This window comes from Pinus tabuliformis, chromosome 7 (genome assembly GCF_031772625.1).
Source record: "Pinus tabuliformis cultivar Carrire ecotype Pingquan chromosome 7, CPIR1, whole genome shotgun sequence".
In the NCBI taxonomy this organism is placed as follows: Eukaryota; Viridiplantae; Streptophyta; class Pinopsida; order Pinales; family Pinaceae; genus Pinus; species Pinus tabuliformis.
Window position 1 is genome coordinate 714057689 of NC_142293.1, and position 19359 is coordinate 714077047.

The 19359-nt window shown below is 34.4% G+C and overlaps 1 protein-coding gene across 1 annotated transcript; it reads right to left on the reverse strand.

The window, feature by feature from the left end:
* Positions 1–16732: 16732 nt before the first annotated feature.
* LOC149249515 (uncharacterized) lies at positions 16733–17248 on the reverse strand. Its single transcript, XM_089453393.1, has one exon. The coding sequence runs from the start codon at positions 17246–17248 to the stop codon at positions 16733–16735; it is 516 nt and encodes a 171-aa protein (XP_089309519.1).
* Positions 17249–19359: the final 2111 nt, after the last annotated feature.

The following is a 19359-nucleotide window of genomic DNA, read 5'->3' on the forward strand; positions in this document are numbered from 1 at the left end:
TTCTCTTATACTAGATCTAATTTACTTTACTTCAACAATTTATTTAAAACCCAAAAAATATTTGTCTCAAATATTTTTGAAATTGCTAATAAAATAAACAAATTGGTGTATTAACTTAGAAAATAAAATTCAACGGAAATAAAATAGGGAATCACACTACAATAGAAAATTTATGTCCAACACAATATTCATATTAAATTTCTCATGAAAATTTTGGTATATACCCACATAAAATACACAAAAAATACAATTGTTGGCAACTAGGAATTCAACCCCATTGGGACAAATTAGCCTCAAGGAAATCAACACTACTAAAGAAACTCAACCTCTAGAAAATTTATCCTCCCTCACCGACAATTTGGCCCCTATCTTCTTCCTCATATGGCCCTTGCACACATAAGTAATTCGGCCTCTGGATATTCCCCCCCCCGCCTACCCCCCTTCTATAGTTGACTTAGCCTCTCTCTTTCCTAGCTTTGGATTCCTTTAATTTTTCTCCTAAAATTATTTGTTGTTATTCTTCTCACTTATCTTCAGTCGAATTGAGCCTCTCACTCTGAATAAAATAACTTCCTCAACATTAATGTGTCTTCACCTCTCCCTTAGGCTTATTTTATAATTTCATTAAGCCAAAATGTGCAACCCTAATCTCCTAAGTGATTAATGGTGAGGATTAAATTCTCAGCCTCACTTGAGATGAATGGTTGAGATTATATCTAAGTCACTTAAATAATTTCGTTATTTATCCTTAGAAAAATGGCCTAATACTCTCTTATTGTTGGGTGTGGAGGTTGATTATCTTCCTGATTGTTAAGAAGTTTTTTGTTTCAACCATGTTAGATCCCGGTTCCTAACATGGTGGTAGAGAAACTAATTTAATCTCTGTCAGGGGGGTCAACGAAGACTTTTATGAGCCCCCCTTGGAAGGGGTTCAGGAGAAACACCCTCGAAGCTAAAATTAGATGAAAATTTGCCTTGTAAAATATTGTAACTTCATAGTCAATCTAGGTCGTTCATTAGGTGGATGATTTAATGGTAGAAGTTATGTTTATTTAGGGTTTTTTTCCCTAGAAAGCAACTCTTAGTTTATATGAGGGAATTGTATTGCGACCGCGCATTATTATTCAGAGAGAGAGAGAGAGGAGTCTATGTGAGAGTGAAGAGGAAATTATGTCGAATCTGTGGTAGGTTGTATCTCTTCATTTTGTTGGATAATATAAAAGGAAGGATTGATTGTTTCTCCATGGATGTAGCCCAAATTAGGTGAAACACACATATCTCTGTCTCTCTTGTTTTATGCGTTTATGTATTTGTGCAATATTTTATGTGTTCTATTACTTTGTAATATATAATTTTCTAACAATGAGTATCAGAGCCAAAGGTTTATTTGGATGATAGACTCATAGGAGTGAAGGGTTCTTGGTTTGAGTGGGAGAAATGGCAGAAGATGGTAGGTTTAGGGTCAAGAAATTTAACAGCCAAAACTACCAGTTGTGGAAGATGCAAATGGAAGATTATCTGTATCAGAAAGATCTATACCTACTATTGAGAAAAAAAAACAAATAATTCGATGAGTATGGCGAATGAATAATGTGATATTCTTGATAGAAAGGCACTAGGAACAATACATCTATGTTTGGAAACGTCGGTGGCATTCAACATTTCAACAGAAACAGAAACATAATGTTTTATGACAACATTAGAAAAACAATATGAAAAACCTTCAGCCTAAAATGAGTTATTTCTTATGAAGTGTCTATTTAATATGAAGATGTTAGAAGGTGGATCTATTACTGATCATTTAAATGAAATTAACATGGTTACCAATCAATTTAGTTATGTAGGGGTAAATTTTGATGATGGAGTTAAGGCTTTGTTATTTCTGTGCTCATTGCCAAAAAGTTGGATTGGCCTAGTTATGGGTATCAGTAAATTTGTCTCTGGATCTAATACTTTAAGGTTTGATGATGTTGTTGGTGCTATCCTTAGTGAGGAAATGTGAAGAAAAAGCTCCGATGAGACATCAGGTAGTACTTTGATTGAAAAGACTAGGGAAGAAAAATGGAAAGAGGAAGGAGCCCAGGAAATCACAGTAAGTCAAGAAAAGAAATATCCAAATCAAGATCAGGGCTACTGTGCTGCAAATGCAGGAAGAAGGACACCTGAAGAAAGACTGTAAATATTAGAAAGGAAAAGAAGGAGATGGATAGCAGGAGAAAAATCATGAAGTGAATGTGATAGGTGATGTGTTGCAAGATGATTTGATTCTTTCATTAGAGAATATTGTTGATGCTTGGGTGGTAGATTCAAGGGCCTCATTCCGTGCCACACCTGATAGGAAACATTTTCATGACTATGTTCAAGGAGATTTTGGAAAAGTTCATCTAGGTGATGATAAACCCTGTAAAATCATTAGAATGGGTAAGGCTTTTATAAAGCAACAAAATGGAAACCAATGGCTATTGAAGGAGGTAAGGCATGTTCCATATCTAAAGAAAAATCTAATTTCAACAAGACAGTTGGGAGGTGAAGGCTATGTGACTACTTATACAGGCAAAACCTGGAAGGTCACTAAAGGAGCCCTAGTTATAGAAAAAGGAGAAAAGCTTGGTACATTGTATTTATGCAATAGTACTTCAAATTATGTTAGTGCTTTAACCTACACAGGAGCAGATATGAGAATTTGGCATCATAGGCTCAGGCACATGAGTGAGAAGGGAATGCAAATTCTTCACTCAAGAAATTTGTTTCCAGGTTTGAAGCATGTTGATTTAGATTTCTATGAAAATTATGTTTATGGAAAACATAAGAGAGTCAAATTTATTAGAGTTGGGAAGGAAAAGAAGAGCGAAAAATTAAAGCTTGTGCACACAAATGTATGGGGACCTACTCAGGTATCATATCTCTGTGGCTCTCGCTATTATGTTGATTTTATTGATGATGCAACTAGGAAAACCTAATTTATTGTATTCAAAATAAATATGATGTACTTGATACTTTCAGAAAATGGAAAGATTTGGTTGAGAATGAGACAGGAAAGAAGTTGAAGCGTCTTAGATTAGACAATGGAGGTGAATACTAAAACAAATATTTTGATAACTACTCTATAGATCATGGAATTCATGGAGAGAAAATAGTTAGAGGAACACCACATGGAAATGGTGTGTCAGAAAGGATGAATAGGAAAATCATGGAGCGTCCAAGATGCAGGAGATTGCATGCAGGATTGCCCTTACAATTTTGGGTAGATGCTGTAGATATTGTTGTTTATCTAATAAAGAAAGGGCCTTCAAGTTCCTTGGATGGTGTTATTCTAGAGGAGGCATGGATAGGTAAAAATGTAAAATACTCATTTTTAAAGACTTCCAATTGTGAATCCTTTGTCCACATCAATAAAGAAAATAGAACAAAGCTTAAGGAAAAATCAAAGAAATGCACCTTTATTGGATATGGTGTAAATGATTTTGGTTATCGCTTATATGATTATGAAAATCACAAAATCATTAGGAGTAGAGACATCATATTTAATGAAAAGGTCTTGTATAAGGATCAAATGCAGCGAAATAAATAGGGAAAAGAAAACAAAGAATACACAGTGTTTGATGTGTTCACAGAAAAGTAAACGTGCCTGAAAATCATAATGATCAGTAGCGACAAAAACAATAACAAGCAACTCAAACACTTGGAAGTGGTGTTAGAATATCTACTAGGATAAGTAGACCCCCTGACCAATACTCTCCTTCATTATAATATGTATTGTTGAATGATTCTGGTGAACCAGAAAGATATGAAGAAGCAACGTAGGTAAAAACCAGGAAGAAGTGGGAGTAAGCCATGGAAGAAGAGATGGACTCCTTGATGCATAACCAGACTTGGGACTTAGTCAAGTTGCCTACAAGTAAAATAATATTGCAGAATAAATGGGTTTATAGGTTGAAGGAAGAAGATGGGGGTAAACAAAGGTATAAGACTAGACTTGTGGTGAAGGGGTTTGCAAAAAATAAAGGTATAGACTTTGATCAAAATTTTTCTCTTGTTGTTAAAATGATTTCAATCAAAAATATTTTAATTCTAGTGGCAGTAGAAGATTTGCATCTTGAGCAGTTAGATGTAAATATATCTTTTCTCCATGGAGATTTGGAGGAAGAAATGTACATGCAACAACCACAAGGGTATGAGGTCAAAGGGAAGGAGAAGTTAGTGTTCAAATTAAAGAAGAACTTGTATGGATCTAAATAGGCTCCAAGGAAGTGGTATCTAAAATTTGATAGGTTTATGTCAGGAATTTGAAATCCTACAAGTAATGCGTAGCTTGAAGGCATATTTAGAAATAATAAAATCAAATCAAGAAAAACTATCTGAAGATAAGGATGAACAAGAGGAGATTAATAGCTATTTATTGAGGAAACTCAAAGGGAAAATAAGTAATGAGAAAATAGGAGAAACTCGTAGGAAGAGATATTGAAGTGAATCCACTGAGAGCACTAATTCTACGACTTCTAGTGAATGTAAAACACTTGAGTTTGATGAAAGGTAAGAACATAAATTTGATAGTAGTATTGCTATGTCTAAAAATAAAAGGACCACATCTGGTTTGCAAGGAGAATTAAAAAAGGTTAGATCTCCAAAATTTGATGGAGAATTTGAAAGAGCAGAAGCCTAGATTTTGAATATGTCGAAGTATTTCGAGGTCTACAACTATCCTAGCAACTTGAAGGTCAAATTTGCTACATACCATCTAACTGGTAAAGCAACCTTATGGTGGCAGGAAAATAAAACCATAAAGAAAATTATAAGCAAAAATATAACATAAAAATTGTTTAAAAAAGAATTTAAAAATAAATATCTAATAGAAATATATTTTGATGAAAAGCAAAAGCACTCCATGAATTAAGGTTGGGACAATCTACCATGGATGAATTTGTAAATAAGTTCATGAGGTTGCTGAGATATGTACCTTATTAGAAAGAGTAAAAGACAGAAATATAAAGTTTTATTAGTTTCCTACCTTTTTCATATAAAGAAAGGATTGAATTTGACAATCCAAAAACTATGGATGAGACTGTCAAGAAAGAAAAATTGTGTTTCAACCGAAACAAACAGAAGGATAATAATTCAATAATTCTAAAAGTTGGATGGCCCTGAAACATGAAAATTTCAATACTAAGAAAAAGAGATTTAGAAAACCTATTTTTCTAACACTTTTAGAAGCAACCAAGGAGGAGACTATAACATGGGTGTAAATCAATAGAAAAATCTAGAACAAAAAGGTGGACAAGGGGCAAGAGCGGGAAATAGGAATTGTAATGAATCAACCAACCCACCAATCAAGTGTTGGGACTGCAATTAGAACCATTTGTAGAGGGTTTGTCCACAAAATCATGTAAATAAAAAGACAACAATAAATAATCTACAAGAGGCATCTACATTCAATGATATTCTTGCTTGTTGAGAAGTTAGATGACATGCTTGTTGCAGGGTCTAACATGCAGGAAATAAATGTGCTCAAAGGAAAATTGGAAAATTCATTTGCAATGAAGTTTTGGGTGTTGCAAAAAAATCCTTGGTATGAGAATAACTAGAGACAAGAAAAATCACAAATTAACATTGTCTCAGAGAGAGTACATAGAAAAGGTGTTGGAAAGATTTAATATGCAAAATGCAAAACCAGTGAGTACACCTTTGGCTAGTCATTTCAAATTAAGGAGATGTGTCCCAAGACTTAGGAAGAGATGGATTTTATGTGTAGAGTTCCATATGCATAAGCAGTTGGAAGCTTAATATATGAAATGGCATGCACAAGGCCTGATGTTGCACATGTAGTGGGAGTTGTAAGCAGGTATATGACCAATACATGAAAAGAGCATTGGATGGAAATCAAGTGGATTCTTAGGTATTTTAGAGTTACCACAAATCAAGCATTATTATTTGGTGGTTCAAACATTTCTCTCCAGGGATATGTTGATGCAAATATGGCAGGCGATAGAGCTAACAAGAGGAGCACCACATGGTATGTGTTTAATGTAGGTGGAACAAATTTCAGTTGGGTTTCAAAATTATAAGATATTGTTGCACTTTCAATAACAGAAGTAGGGTATGTTGCTGCTACATAGGTTAGTAAAGAAATGATTTGGTTACAAAGGTTTATGGATGAATTAGGCAAGAAGTAGTAGATGGGCAGGTTTTACAGTGACAACTAGAGTGTCATCCATCTTGAAAAAAACTCAACATTTTATTTGAAGATTAAACATATACAACTCAAGTACCATTTCATACGGTCAGTGTTGGAAGATGGATAATTGAAGCTGGAACAATACACACTAGCCAAAATCTTGTAGATATGTTAACAAAAGTTGTAACTAGGGAGAATCTCAGTTTCAATTGGTCTTCAAGTATGATGGTGAAGATGATAAACAACCAGGTCCAAGTGGAGTCATTTTCCAACAAGTGAAGCAACGATGGAGTTTATATAATGAGTCCCCAAGTGGGAGATTGTTGGGTGTGGAGCTTGATTACCTTCCTGATTTTTCATAACTTTTTTGTTTCAACTGCATTAGATCCCTATTCCTAACAGGTTGGAAATGCTACCTATTTAATCACCATCAAGGGGGTCGAAGCGGGGGTGACAATGAATTTTATGAGCCCCCTCTGGCAAGGGTTTGGGAGAAACACCCCTGAAGCTAAAAGTAGGTGAAAATTTTCTTTGTAAAATATTGTAATTTCGTTGTCATTTTGGGCCACCCATTAGGTGGATGATCCGAGGGTAGAAGTTATGTTAATTTAGGGTTTTTTTACCTAGAAGGCAACCCTCAGTTTATATGAGGGAATAGTATTGCGATTGTGTATTATTATTCTGAGCGAGATAGAGAGGAGACTGTGTGAGAGCAAAGAGAAAATTACAACGGATCTACTGTAGGTTGTATCTCTTCATTTTGCTAGATAATATAAAAGGAAGGACTTCTATTTCTCCATGGACATAGCCCAAATTGGGTGAACCACGTATATATGTGTCCCTCTTGTTTTGTGTTTATGTATTTGTGTTTCTGTAATAATTTATGTGTTTCATTGCCCTGCAATATATAATTTTCTAACAATTATTGTACTTGTCCTAAGTTAACCTTAGGAAAGGATCATAAAATCACATATTCTACTAAGAAAGCACCTAAAGAGGTAATCAAATATCTTCTACATGCTAATACACCAAACCAATATAGAATACCTTTCAAGGCTACAAAATCAACTACCGTGTGTATGGAATTAGGCTTAGATTTATTTTCATGTTAAAGAAATCGAAAAGTATTATTTATATTAAGAAAAATAGAAATAAGTTACTAAAGCTAACTAGTAGACAATTTAGTAGTTAGATTCTAAAATTTTAAACTAATAAAATCAAGAAAGCATGAAACCAAAATATAATCTAACAATCCAAACTTGTTGAAAGGAACTAATCTTTCTCATCTAAACTACTCACACTTCTTGAAAATAAATGCATGCAACTTACTTAAAATCACTTGGTTGATCGAGCATGTATTAGTGTCCCACAAGTTATAGTTTCTTTGGGTTCAAAGACATACAATGTATGAATTCTCAGTCTTGCGCTCTTATTAGCACAGTTGATTTCAAGTGTTAAAAGAAAATGAAAATATCAAGAATGGAAACAATGCTTGATTAAATTCTATTTTTGATGGATTGTGCATGCATTAGAGCTTTTTCTTAATAGATAATCTCTCCTAATATTTTACCCAATCTCTCAACAAGCTTGTTTCTCAATGCATTGATTAATATATGGAAAGAGAGACCTACACTGCTTGATGCAAGTATAGTTTGATCTAGATTATGCATGCATTGAGGAATTTTCTTAATACATAGACTCTCCTAATATTTTTCCCGACCTATCAATAAGCTTGTTTCTCAAAAGAATTGACTAATTTATGCAAAGAGAGACCTAATTTATTTGTAAACAACAATTAAACTATGATAATTAATGAAGTAGCAAAGCTTATAGTTTAATTAGGGAATTATGAACAATTATAGACAAGAAAAGCACAATACTAAATATATGGGCAGGATAATTGAAGTTTCATGAAAGTAGAAGCTTGTTTACATAAGTAAGTATAAATATGAAAGAGGAACACACGAATACATGTACTAGTATCCATGGCTATGAATAGTAAGGAAAATGGTATACATGCTAAGAGAATGGGGGCCCTCCATGTGTTAACTGGTACACTAAAAGATTGCCAACTACATAAAACTCAAAGGATTGCATATATTAATGAAAGTGAAGCTTAAAAAATAGCTTCAACAAAGAAGTTTATGAATAATATGAAGATCACAATAGAAATATGAAAGTTTGAAATTTAAATACTTCCATGCAAGCTTCACTAGATTGCCTTTTATACATGAAAAATAAAACCAACTACTGATAAATCTCTTCTTGGATAACCAACTACTATTCTAAGAATCCTTCTAGATGGGAATTGACCCCTCCCTTGGCTAGAATCATGGAAAATCACTGAATGCTTAGGTCTGGTAAAATTTCCTTCATAAATATGTGTTTTAGCCAACAAATTAACCATGACAAGTGCACATTGACCAGATGTATGTGTGAATTTTCTCCCAAAATCAAGGGGAAACTAACCATCTTGGGGATCACGAGGAAATTTTTTTCCCAACTAGCTTGCAAATAGCTAAATGAACAAGCATTTACAAAAATAGATTATTTATTGTGGAAATCCGGTAAGATTGATTTACAATGCATTAAATTTCATGAAATTAAAAAAATTAAAAATTTATGACAAAATTCATTGGAAAGTGTTTTATTGATCAAAATAGATGCAAGATGTAATAAAAGAGGTGTAGGATAAGTTTATTTAGGCCAAGATGTGGTGTGTCTAACATGACGAAATATCATCAAAATCGAGGTCTAACATCAATGGATGTAAGACTCAATACTTGAAGCAATTTGATCTAACGTAATGATGTTAGATAAATATTAAACATATGCAAATTTTTAAAAATACATGAGATAAAAGAGAGGAGAAATAAAAATTAAATAAAATAGAACATGAAAGTATGAGAGAAAATTTTAAGGATTAGGAAATGAAAGGTTATGCCTATTAGTTTCCCTACTTCTTCGTATTTGTTCTTGTGATTTCACATTTAAAGGGTCTTTTCGCCAAGGATGAGAGTATGCACAAAAAGCATGAGCTACATTATAACCAAAAATTTCCAAAATTGAAACTAAGTAATCATTTAAACCTAGTTTTCCCATTTAGGTTTATAGGGTAAATAATTGATGTTCCTTATGTGATTCAATCTATTTGTAGTAAGAAATCTCTTATATGGGATTTGTTTGGTATTCTTATATATGGTAAATATGTTGTTATGTATGTGTCAATGATGTTAAAGAAGATTTCCTAGTTGTAGATATGTTAAGTTTATTTAGAGTTTCATTTCCCAGGAGAAACTAAATAATGCTAAGAGATTTGTAATACCCATCATTCTTCTTACGTAGCAATTTGATATCAAAAGTTTCCATTAGATAACATTGAAAATTTTGAGTTTCCAAATTTGATTTGAAGGAAGAATATGATAGAAAAAACATTGAACTAAAGATATCATTAGCATCCCAAATCCAACATGAACACTATGTATTTCAAGTTGCTAAAGCGCATACTGATCCAAACTTATACAAGAATGCAACAGAATATCGATACAAACATAAACACAAAGATGAAACAGAAATAAAACTTCATTTCATTAATATCAAAGAACTAAAATATGCTTACATACATAATGAGAATAAACTAGCTCGTTCGATGGTAGCTTAACTCTGAGAAGAGATGTGGCAGATACATGCCTCTAAACTGTGCTACAATGAGGCTCAGTGGCCTTTTCATCATTGATAAACAATGAGAAACATTAAACATCCACAAACCTAACCCTAGGAGATGAAGTGCCAAAAGCTTGAGGGGCCCCGTTGGGGTAAGTTGGAATGTCAACCTCTCGGGGTCATAACTTTGGCATACAATCTCTGTTTGGCTATCATAATACCTTGTTTCGAAGATCTTGAAGAGGGAGATAAAAACAAACTAGTAAATTGGTTTGAAATTTTTCTAGTCTTTTATTTTCTCTAAAAACATCTTTTAGTCCCTCAAAACAACTCCGGAAATTTATGACTCAAAAAACTCCAAAAAATAGTAAGTTGTGCTACAATTAAGGAAATTGAAAAGAAACAACGGTGGGGGTCCAAGTGGAATAGGAGGGTGGCCACCAATATCCACCTGGATCACATACATAGTAAAGTGATCCCTAGTGGCGTTAGATGCTACTTCTTCCTCTTTGATGTTGTATGAGACTATATATGTTGTATGCTTATCTACCTCAAAGATTGTGTTTTGTACAATGTTTGTTATGTACATTTCTATAGGAGTTGGACAATGGAAATGCATATTATGTTTTTCATTTGAAGAGTAGTGAACACAATTTTTAAGTGTAATATGAACTATTTTTAAACCATTTATTGTATGGTTTTCTATAGACATCAATTGCATTAATGAATTAGTAGTGGATTGCAATCTCTCTCCCTCCAGCAATCATGGATATTCTCCATATCTAAGTTGACATATAATCTATTGTTGGAACTTGTTTATTGTCTTCGTCACTTGAATTAATTTTCTTTTCACCCTTAAATCTTACCTAGAATAATCATTTATGTGCTTTTAATTAATGTTTTAAAAGAAATGATTGTGGGGAAAGTGTTTACTTGAGTATGTGGTTCTCATTAATGTTAGAACCATATATGTATATGTGTGATTTATTCATGGCTTGTATTTCATTTATGAGCCAAGCATCGGGTGATATGAGGCCAGTCCAAGGGAAATAGTTGGTTGTTCCATTACATTGTCTTTTAATTCAAGAAATGAATTAAAGTGAGTATTAAAAGTAGTTGTCTGTTCATTGGAGTTATGAGAAAAGCTATTGGGATTATTAATGTTTGGAAAAAATGTAGACCATTAGATTGAACATTGCTTCTAGCATTACAATACATCAAGTAAATAATTGAAAGTCATTTCTTATACAATTAGACCCTAAAATGTCATCATTCAACTCAACCAAATATCTTTGGATTGTGAGTAGTTGCATGTGCCTTATATTGGATTTGGATTCTTGATAGGTTTTTGCACAAATTGCCTTGTTGATTGACACCACATATATTAAGTTAGAATTTGTTAAACACTCATTTAGATGTGTACGTATGGAGGGAACCCTAGTGAATCCATGCATGTTTCGTTGGTGATTAACAATAAGGAAACTTTAGCTTGGAGTCCTAATTATCATTATAGTATCAATTAATCATGACTTAACTTGTAAAGAAAACTAAATAAGGTTTATAGAAAACAAATTCATTTCCACATAGAATTAGCATTAGTGAAGTGAGTAAAGATTAAATCCCTCATTTATGAGTGAAAAAGAAAATTAGATACACACAGTATTTATGACATAAATAAATATAATTCCATAATAATAAATTCATTCAACTTAATAACATTTACTAATAAATTTAAATTATTTTCTCTAAAAAATATTATCTCATTAAATACTAAATATCTCTAATAGTTTCATTTGAAAAGACCAATAAAGACAGGAAAAAAAAAGAAGAAGAAGAAGAAAGTAAAAGTTTCATTAGAAAAAGACCAAAAATAAGAAAGAAGCATAATGCTCACTCCCCTTTAAAGAATTTTAAGTTTTAGCTTAAATAGATTTTTCGGGACATTCTTGTGTGTTTCTTCACAAACACCCAATGTATACAAGGTATATTTCTCAATAAGGATTTCAAAATTAGCTTTGAGCTAAGTAATATATTTTGATGTAATTTCAAATATTAACATTATTTTAGAAATAGCTTATAAAGTATTTGTTTTACTTTATATTTACAGAAAACCGTTTGGAATTTGTAAGATTAAGAAATCCAAATTTTTACAATTTCAATTGAAATTGTAACGATGTTCTAACCTGCATTCATTGCTAAATGTTTTAAAACATTCTTAGTATGATTATATATTTTTTAATTGGCAAATTCAACAACATACATAAGATATTTGAATATTTACGTTGAAGTGAGTGTGTTTTTGGTGATAAAAAACCAACCGATTTCTATTATAGAAGATGTTTATATATAGCATATATGTCAATTTCATATGTTGAATTGAGTGTTTATGTCTTACTTCTTCACACATAAGACAATGTATTATTACGTGCAATTTGCCCTTAATTCTCATTATTTGTAAAATGAACCGAGGCATTCTTCCTTATTTTTCATATCCCTATTTCTACTTATAGGTGATGACAACTTAACATGTATTGACAAGGTAAATACTCTATTAGGTAATGTTTCCTTTTGTAAGTAACCACCAACAGTTGACCTAACATTGATAGAATCTCATTTTGTTACTATATTATTTCCTAACTTTTTTAATCTCGTCCTTTTTACAAAATCTTGAATCAACAACTGTTTATCTAGCAAATGCTTATCTTCAATTTCTCATTTTCTAATCCATTTCATGTCATCATAATACCAAACTTATTTTGTTTGCATTGATGATTTGTTCCCATCCATATTCTTTATTTTTATAATATGTGTAATAAATCTGCATAGAGATTTTCCTTCTAAAAGCAACATATCTATTTGTACTCAAATCTTATGGTAAGACACTTGTATTTTAACTCCTAGTTCCTCTACTAAGAAAAATTCTAAACTTTTTCAACGTTATTTAAAGATTCCCTAGGGAGACTTGTATCCCAAAATGGACAGCCATATAAAATTATTGTTTGCAATAGTTAATGTTCTAAAGAGTAACTTCCTCAATTTCCAACTTCATATCTAATTTTTTCTACATTTGCTCTGCATATAATAAAGACTTTTCTTCTCCATATTACTTATTTCACCCAGTTCTAATTATAACTACAATCAAATTTAGATTATAAATACTTATAAGATGGAACTAATTCTATTTTTTCATCATTAAATGTGATAGTTATATCTTCATCACAAGTATATATTACTTTTTACATTAACCTTCATGTGCAAAATTTATTTAGGATATCAATATATCTTTGGATAATATCTTAAGCTTTTTTAGTGCACAACATCATTGGCTTGAAAAAAAAAAAAAAAAAAACATAAATTCATATGTGAATTTTTGCTACTTTATTCTTCATGATACAATCTCTAACTAATCTATAAATGCTCCAAATAATCCTAGAGACGGGATAGTTTCATTTCACCCTCATATTACTCTTGATTTTGAATTCTTTCTCCTAGCTTTATTATTTATCAATAATCTCAATTTTGCAATAACAGTGTTATATAAACTGAAAAAAGTTGAGGATAGTCTCATTTCACCATCATACCACTGTTGATTTTGAATTTCTTTCTCCCAGTTTGATCATTTATCAATATTCCCAATTGTACAATAACATTTTTATATAAACTAAAAATAGTTTCTATTGATTCAATTGGAATTCCTTCTTTTTCCATTCATTTCCAAAAATTTATTAAGGCTCTATATTAAAAGTTTAAACCATTACAAAAAAATTAAGATCTAAAATGTATCTCCCAATTAAAATTATAAAATAAAAGTTATGAATATTTAAAGAAAGAATTAAACTATTTTTTAATCATATTTTTTATTTCTCTTATTATAGGTTTACTCAAATTTCAACGGTTGGTACTCGTTGACTATAAAATTTAATGTTGCGTCACATGAGTTTTTATACTTGAAATTTGAGCAAATATGTAAAGAGATAAGTTGAAAATATGTTTTTAAAAAGCAACTATTTTCTTTCTCTGTAAAATCGTTTTTGGTAATAGTTGACATAATCACCTTAAGTGTTTTTGTTCCTTTAAAGTTGATGTTGATAATAGCCTTTTGTTTTGACGCATCAAATTTCTCTAATAAAAATCAAAAAATAAAAAGGTTACAACTCTGAGAGTTATTAGGTGGTCAATGGTTGAAAAATAAATTGAAAATGACTCTAAGAAGGATCCTTCACATTGTTTTCTTATACCCATTTACTTATTTTTTTTTTTTTTTAAATGGTGCCTAATATCTTGAAAATAAACTACTAATCATGATCATTTTTTAATTTCTCACATTATTTATATCATTACCTCTATGCTCCAAGGAAATTTGAAGGGACTAATATTTGTAGGTGGGCTACTTTCCATACTTTTCTAAAAAAATAGCAATTTCCATTTTTTCTAAAAATGATTGGTCAAATTTTATTGTATAAAATTATTTCATCTTATATATCACCATATATATTTTTTTAACAAAAACGGTTGATTTTTATTAAGAAGTAAGGTTGGGCTTGAGCCAAACAACACCTATGACATTGAGCTTCAACGGTATGATTTCTAGCAATTTAGAATCCTCAAAATCCAGCGTTATCCATTGGGCATTCACTGATACAATTGATTCTTATGAGATTACTTAGAGTTCCTTGATTAGCGCTTAGGAACCTAAAAAATACATATAAGGATCCTATTCCACTTTTGTCTAGTAGGATAAGGCAAACTTGACATTGCCCAAAATTGATTCCAGCAGCTCGACAAACTATATCCTATATTTATGAAAACATTGCTGAGTTGTTTCATTATCTCACTGTTTGAGAGTTAAATGCTTAGGTGATGACCGCGTTAGCTGTGTCTAGCCTGTTGTGAGGTTCTTTTTATACTGCTAGAGAAATGATGAATCATTGTCATGCATCGTCTGCAATCATCATCGTTTAAACAACATTTGTCAACATGTAACAAGGTCATGGATTAACATCGATCTTCAATGTTTAGATGAGGTTCGGATGTATGCTGCCTACGGCAAGCTTTGGACATTCATGGAGATAGAGACATTGCACAGGGAGAACATAACATTGGCTGCACTGACCTTGCACTGCTGGTCTTCTCTGTTAAGGAATTGGATGCCTTTTTGTTGCTTCATCATTCTTTGACAAAAAGCCTTGAGCTAATAGACATCCCTTATTTGCCATTATGTCAGCTTCCTTGTTCAGAGTTCAGAGGATATGGTAGAATGAACAGGTAGTGAAGTTCTACAATAGATTTCTTAGTCTTTCAAGGGTCTTGTTGAGCGCTGAGCTATTGAGATGATCACCAGTGTTTAGGATTTTTATCAGGATTTCTGAATCCCCAAAGACTTGAAGGTTTTCCCCTTTGTTCCCCTGAGCAAGCTGACATGCTTTGAGCAGTCCTAGAATCTCGGCCTAGTTATTAGTGCTTTGTCCTAGGCCCCAACTGAAGTTGTCATTTTTGTGCCCGTTTAAGGAGTATATTACTCCCCTTGCCCCTGATATCTCCGAGTTTCCTTTGGAGGCTCCATCGAAGAATATTGAAAATTTGCCCTGATTTTTCCACCACTTTTGAAAGTCTGACTTAGAGATCTGAAGCCGCCACTCTGGATTGAGGCAAGGCTGAGAGGGGTTCTTTTTATTGCTGGCCTGCCTCAGGGACTCACCTAGCCAGCTGATCTCTTCGGGGAGGAGAGAATTGTCTGACTTATGAGGTCTATTTTTGTAAGTTTCCAGCAGCAGAGCTTTGGCTTTGGCAGTCACTACATTGGTGGATTGTAATTTGTTGTTGAAGATGGCTTCATTCCTAGCTAACCAAATTCCCCAGCAGATGTATTTTGGAATTGCATTCCAAATTTTGGCCCATGTTGATTTTCTCTTCAGAGTGTGAGGATAACGCTCTTTCCATGAGATGAAGAGACTAACTACTGAAAGTTGCACTGGGATTTGGGCGTTGAGCCCCAACATTTCTTGCAACCATACTTCTTGAGTGAAGGGGCAGTCAATGAACAAATGCTCAATCGTTTCCTGAGCCATGCAGCAGAGAGGGCATCTATGGGGACCGATAATTCCACGTTTCACTAAATTATCTCCAGTGAGGACCCTTATGTGCATGAGAATCTAGCAGAAGAAATTGATTTTTGGGAGACCAAAGGGGTCCCAAACATGCTGCCAAAGCGTTGTAGAGTGGATTTGAGGTTGTTGTTCTTAAAGAGCTGCAAAGCCCTGTAGTGCTGAGTAAGCTCCAGTCTTCCCCCAACCCCACTTGTCCCTCAAATGGAGATGCACAGGAGCCAGACCAGAGAGCTTAGCTAGAAAGAGGTGAAGTTGAGGGAGCATCCAGTCAGGGGGGCGATGGAGAGCCCAATTGCTCCAGTTCCCTCCAGAGTCCCAAGAGCATATATCAGCAAGCTTGTGAATACCTTTCTGGATGAGCCAGTCATGCAAATCTACAATTTCAGGGGCAAATTTTAGGGGTTGGAGGCCCATGATCTTGTCTTCCCACAACCCAATTCTTTTTCCATTTCCTGGGATTCTGTAGAGATGGTCTTTAAAGAACTCCCAACCTCAACTGCAAAGCTTCCATAACGTGGTTCCTTTGTAGGAAGCTCCTTCATCCATATTATTTATTGAGAGCCCATGCATATGCTTTTTAATTAGAACTTGGCTTATAGGATGTCTTTGATTTGAGAAGTTTTTCCAAAGAATCTTACCTCCCAAAGCCAGATTGGCCAACCTGGGACTCTTACATGTAGTCTGCCTTCATATATTGGCCTTTTCACTATGTCGTAGCTTACAAGGTGACATTGTTTTTGGTTCCTCTTTCCTCCTTACCATAGGAAATTTCGAATCTGAGCTTAGATAGCTATTCGATGATCATTTTTGGAGCTAAATGAAATGAAGCTTGGTAGATACGAAGGGAGGAGAGAACAGATTTAACAAGAATGAGCTTCCCATCTGTGGTAAGCCAGTGCCCACCCCATGCAGTCATTTTTGCCTTGATTTTGCTAATAATTTCTATCCAATGAGGGGCCTTGTTGGTTCCCAATGTTAAAGGCAGGCCTAGGTACTTGAATTTGTCCCAAGAAATGTAGCCTATGAAGCCCAGGGTTTGGGCAATACTGAGAATAGCTTGCTGGTCTACCGCCCAACAATACACAATGCTTTTCCTCTTGTTGACCATAGCTCTGGAGACTCTGCAGAAGCTTTGGATTACTTCATTGAAGGCCCTTGCAATTTTAATAGAGGCTCCTCCCATAAGGATACAGTCATCGGCAAACAAGGAATGATTAATTGGTGTTGTTCCATTTATCGCCCTGAAGCCTGGAAGTGTCCCATTGAGCTTCTTTATTGTAAGCTTTTGGCTCAGAGAATCTGCCATCAGAATGTACAGGAAGGGGACAGAGTGCAACCTTGCCTAATGCCCCTCGAAGATTTGAAGTAGTTTTCCAACCCGCCATTTACCAGAGGCGCTATCCAAGGTTCTCCAATACATGCTTTAATCAATTTTATAAAATCAGGACTGAAACCAAATGCAGAAAGAACTTGGAGGAGGAAAGAGTGCCTTACTCGGTCAAAGGAATTTGCCCTGTCTAGCTTAATGAGCATACCTTGCTCTTTGTGTTGATGGCTGGAATGGATGATTTCCTACATTAGTATCACATTGTCCAGGATATGCCTGCCTTTGACAAAACCACCTTGGTTGGGAGAGATGAGTTTTTCTAAAAACAACTTTATTCTATTTGCAAGTAACTTGGTGAGTATTTTGTAGGACACATTACATAGTGATATTGGCCTGAAGTGGTCAAACGCCACCGGGTTCACTTCTTTTGGGATTAGTGCTAGGAAAGTGGAGTTTGTGCTTCCTCCCATTTTGGATTTTTGGAGGAATCCTTTGATCATTCGGTACAAATCAGCCTTGATGATGTCCCAACAGATTCTATAAAAGTGGATGGAGAACCCATTGGGTCCTGGAGCTTTTTCTAGTTCCATCCTCCATATGACATTGCTAATTTTGTCTTCAGTGAAGGACTTCAGGAGTATTGAGTTATCCTCCTCGTTAACCAGTCTTGGAATGTGCTTGAGGAGGTCTTGTGATTCCTCATCATCATCCACACCTTCTTCTTTATACACCTACTGGAAATGAGAGGTTATAGCCTCTTTTATCAAAGTTGTGCCTTTGAGAATAGCCCCATCTAGTGAGGTGATTCAGCAATGTGGTTTCCAGAAAGTCGAGTTCAAATTTACTTGTGAAAGAAGGTTGAATTTTTGTCTCTAGACACAAGCCAGATATTGCGTGATTTGAGCCTCAAGGATTCTTCCTCCTCTCTGAATGATCAGAGAGTGCTGAGTTGGAGTTCTTGCTCAGTTTGAATTTCTGAGCAAGTAATGTCTTGTAGCTCTAGGCCCCTTTGAAAATCAAGTAGTTGCTTTATATTCTGTTTTCTATGACTATTGAGGGAGTTTGTAGGCTTTTTTTCCATTCTTTCAAGGTTGTTTTGGTGGCCTTTAGCTTTTGCCCCCACACATAGTTGGGTGATCCAAGAACATGGATGGACCAGGCCTTCTTGATTTTATCCATAAACCGTTCTCTATCTGCCGAGAGAGGGCTGAACTGGAAGGGGATTGGCCCCAAATTTCCCTCTTCTTCTAGCAAAAGAAGAATGGGTTTATGATCTGGAGTCAGCTTTGGCAGAATTTTTGTGGAAATGATCTTCTTTTCAGAGAGGAAGGTGCTTTGAAGTAGGAATCTGTCCAACCGAGCTAAAATGTGCTCTACCCCAACTCTGTTATTTGTCCATGTGTAAAGCCCTATTTTTGGCTTAAAGTCTAGTAAATCCCATTGTTGAATCAAGTCTTCCACAAAGGGAAGGAAGTGATCCTTGCTGTTGATTCCTCCTCTTTTTTCCTTTGGGTCAAGGATTAGATTGAAGTCTCCTGCTAGAATTATATTCTTGATGGAGTAAGCTTCAAGGAAATCGGACAGGTTTTGCTAGCAGTCTTTCTTTTCTGCATAGAGGATAGGTACGTAAAACTTAAAGAGAGCAAAGGTAATCTTACTAGGAAGGTATCGGAGTTCGGTGTAAATCCAGTGTTGCATCTAAAAGGAGCTCTCAAGTTGAAACTTGTCTTCCTCCCGGAGAGTGGCAAGCCCACCACATGTACCCCTTGCACTTACTACTTTTCCGGCTTTTGTTTTCCATTTTTCTTTGCTGAGTTCCAGAAGGGATTCCCCTTCTATTTTAGTCTCTTGGAGCATGAGGACCTCGGAAAATTTTGATTTCAATAGGTTCTTGATTTCTTCAGCTTTTGAGGTATTCCCCAGTCCTCTGCAATTCCAAGAGACTAATTGCATTATTTACTAGCAGAGGGAGGGGCGGTACCTCCCTTGGGAGGCCTAGTTCTAGTATTTCTGTCGATGGACATCTCAATCGTGGGCTGGTTGCCTTTCATTTTTTGTTTCTCCACCTCTTCTTCTCTGGCCTCTTTATG

What these genes read in the sequence shown, in the direction of transcription:
- LOC149249515 (XM_089453393.1), bottom strand. Translation starts at nt 17,248, where the DNA reads ATGGCAGATTCTCTGAGCCAAAAGCTTACAATAAAGAAGCTCAATGGG.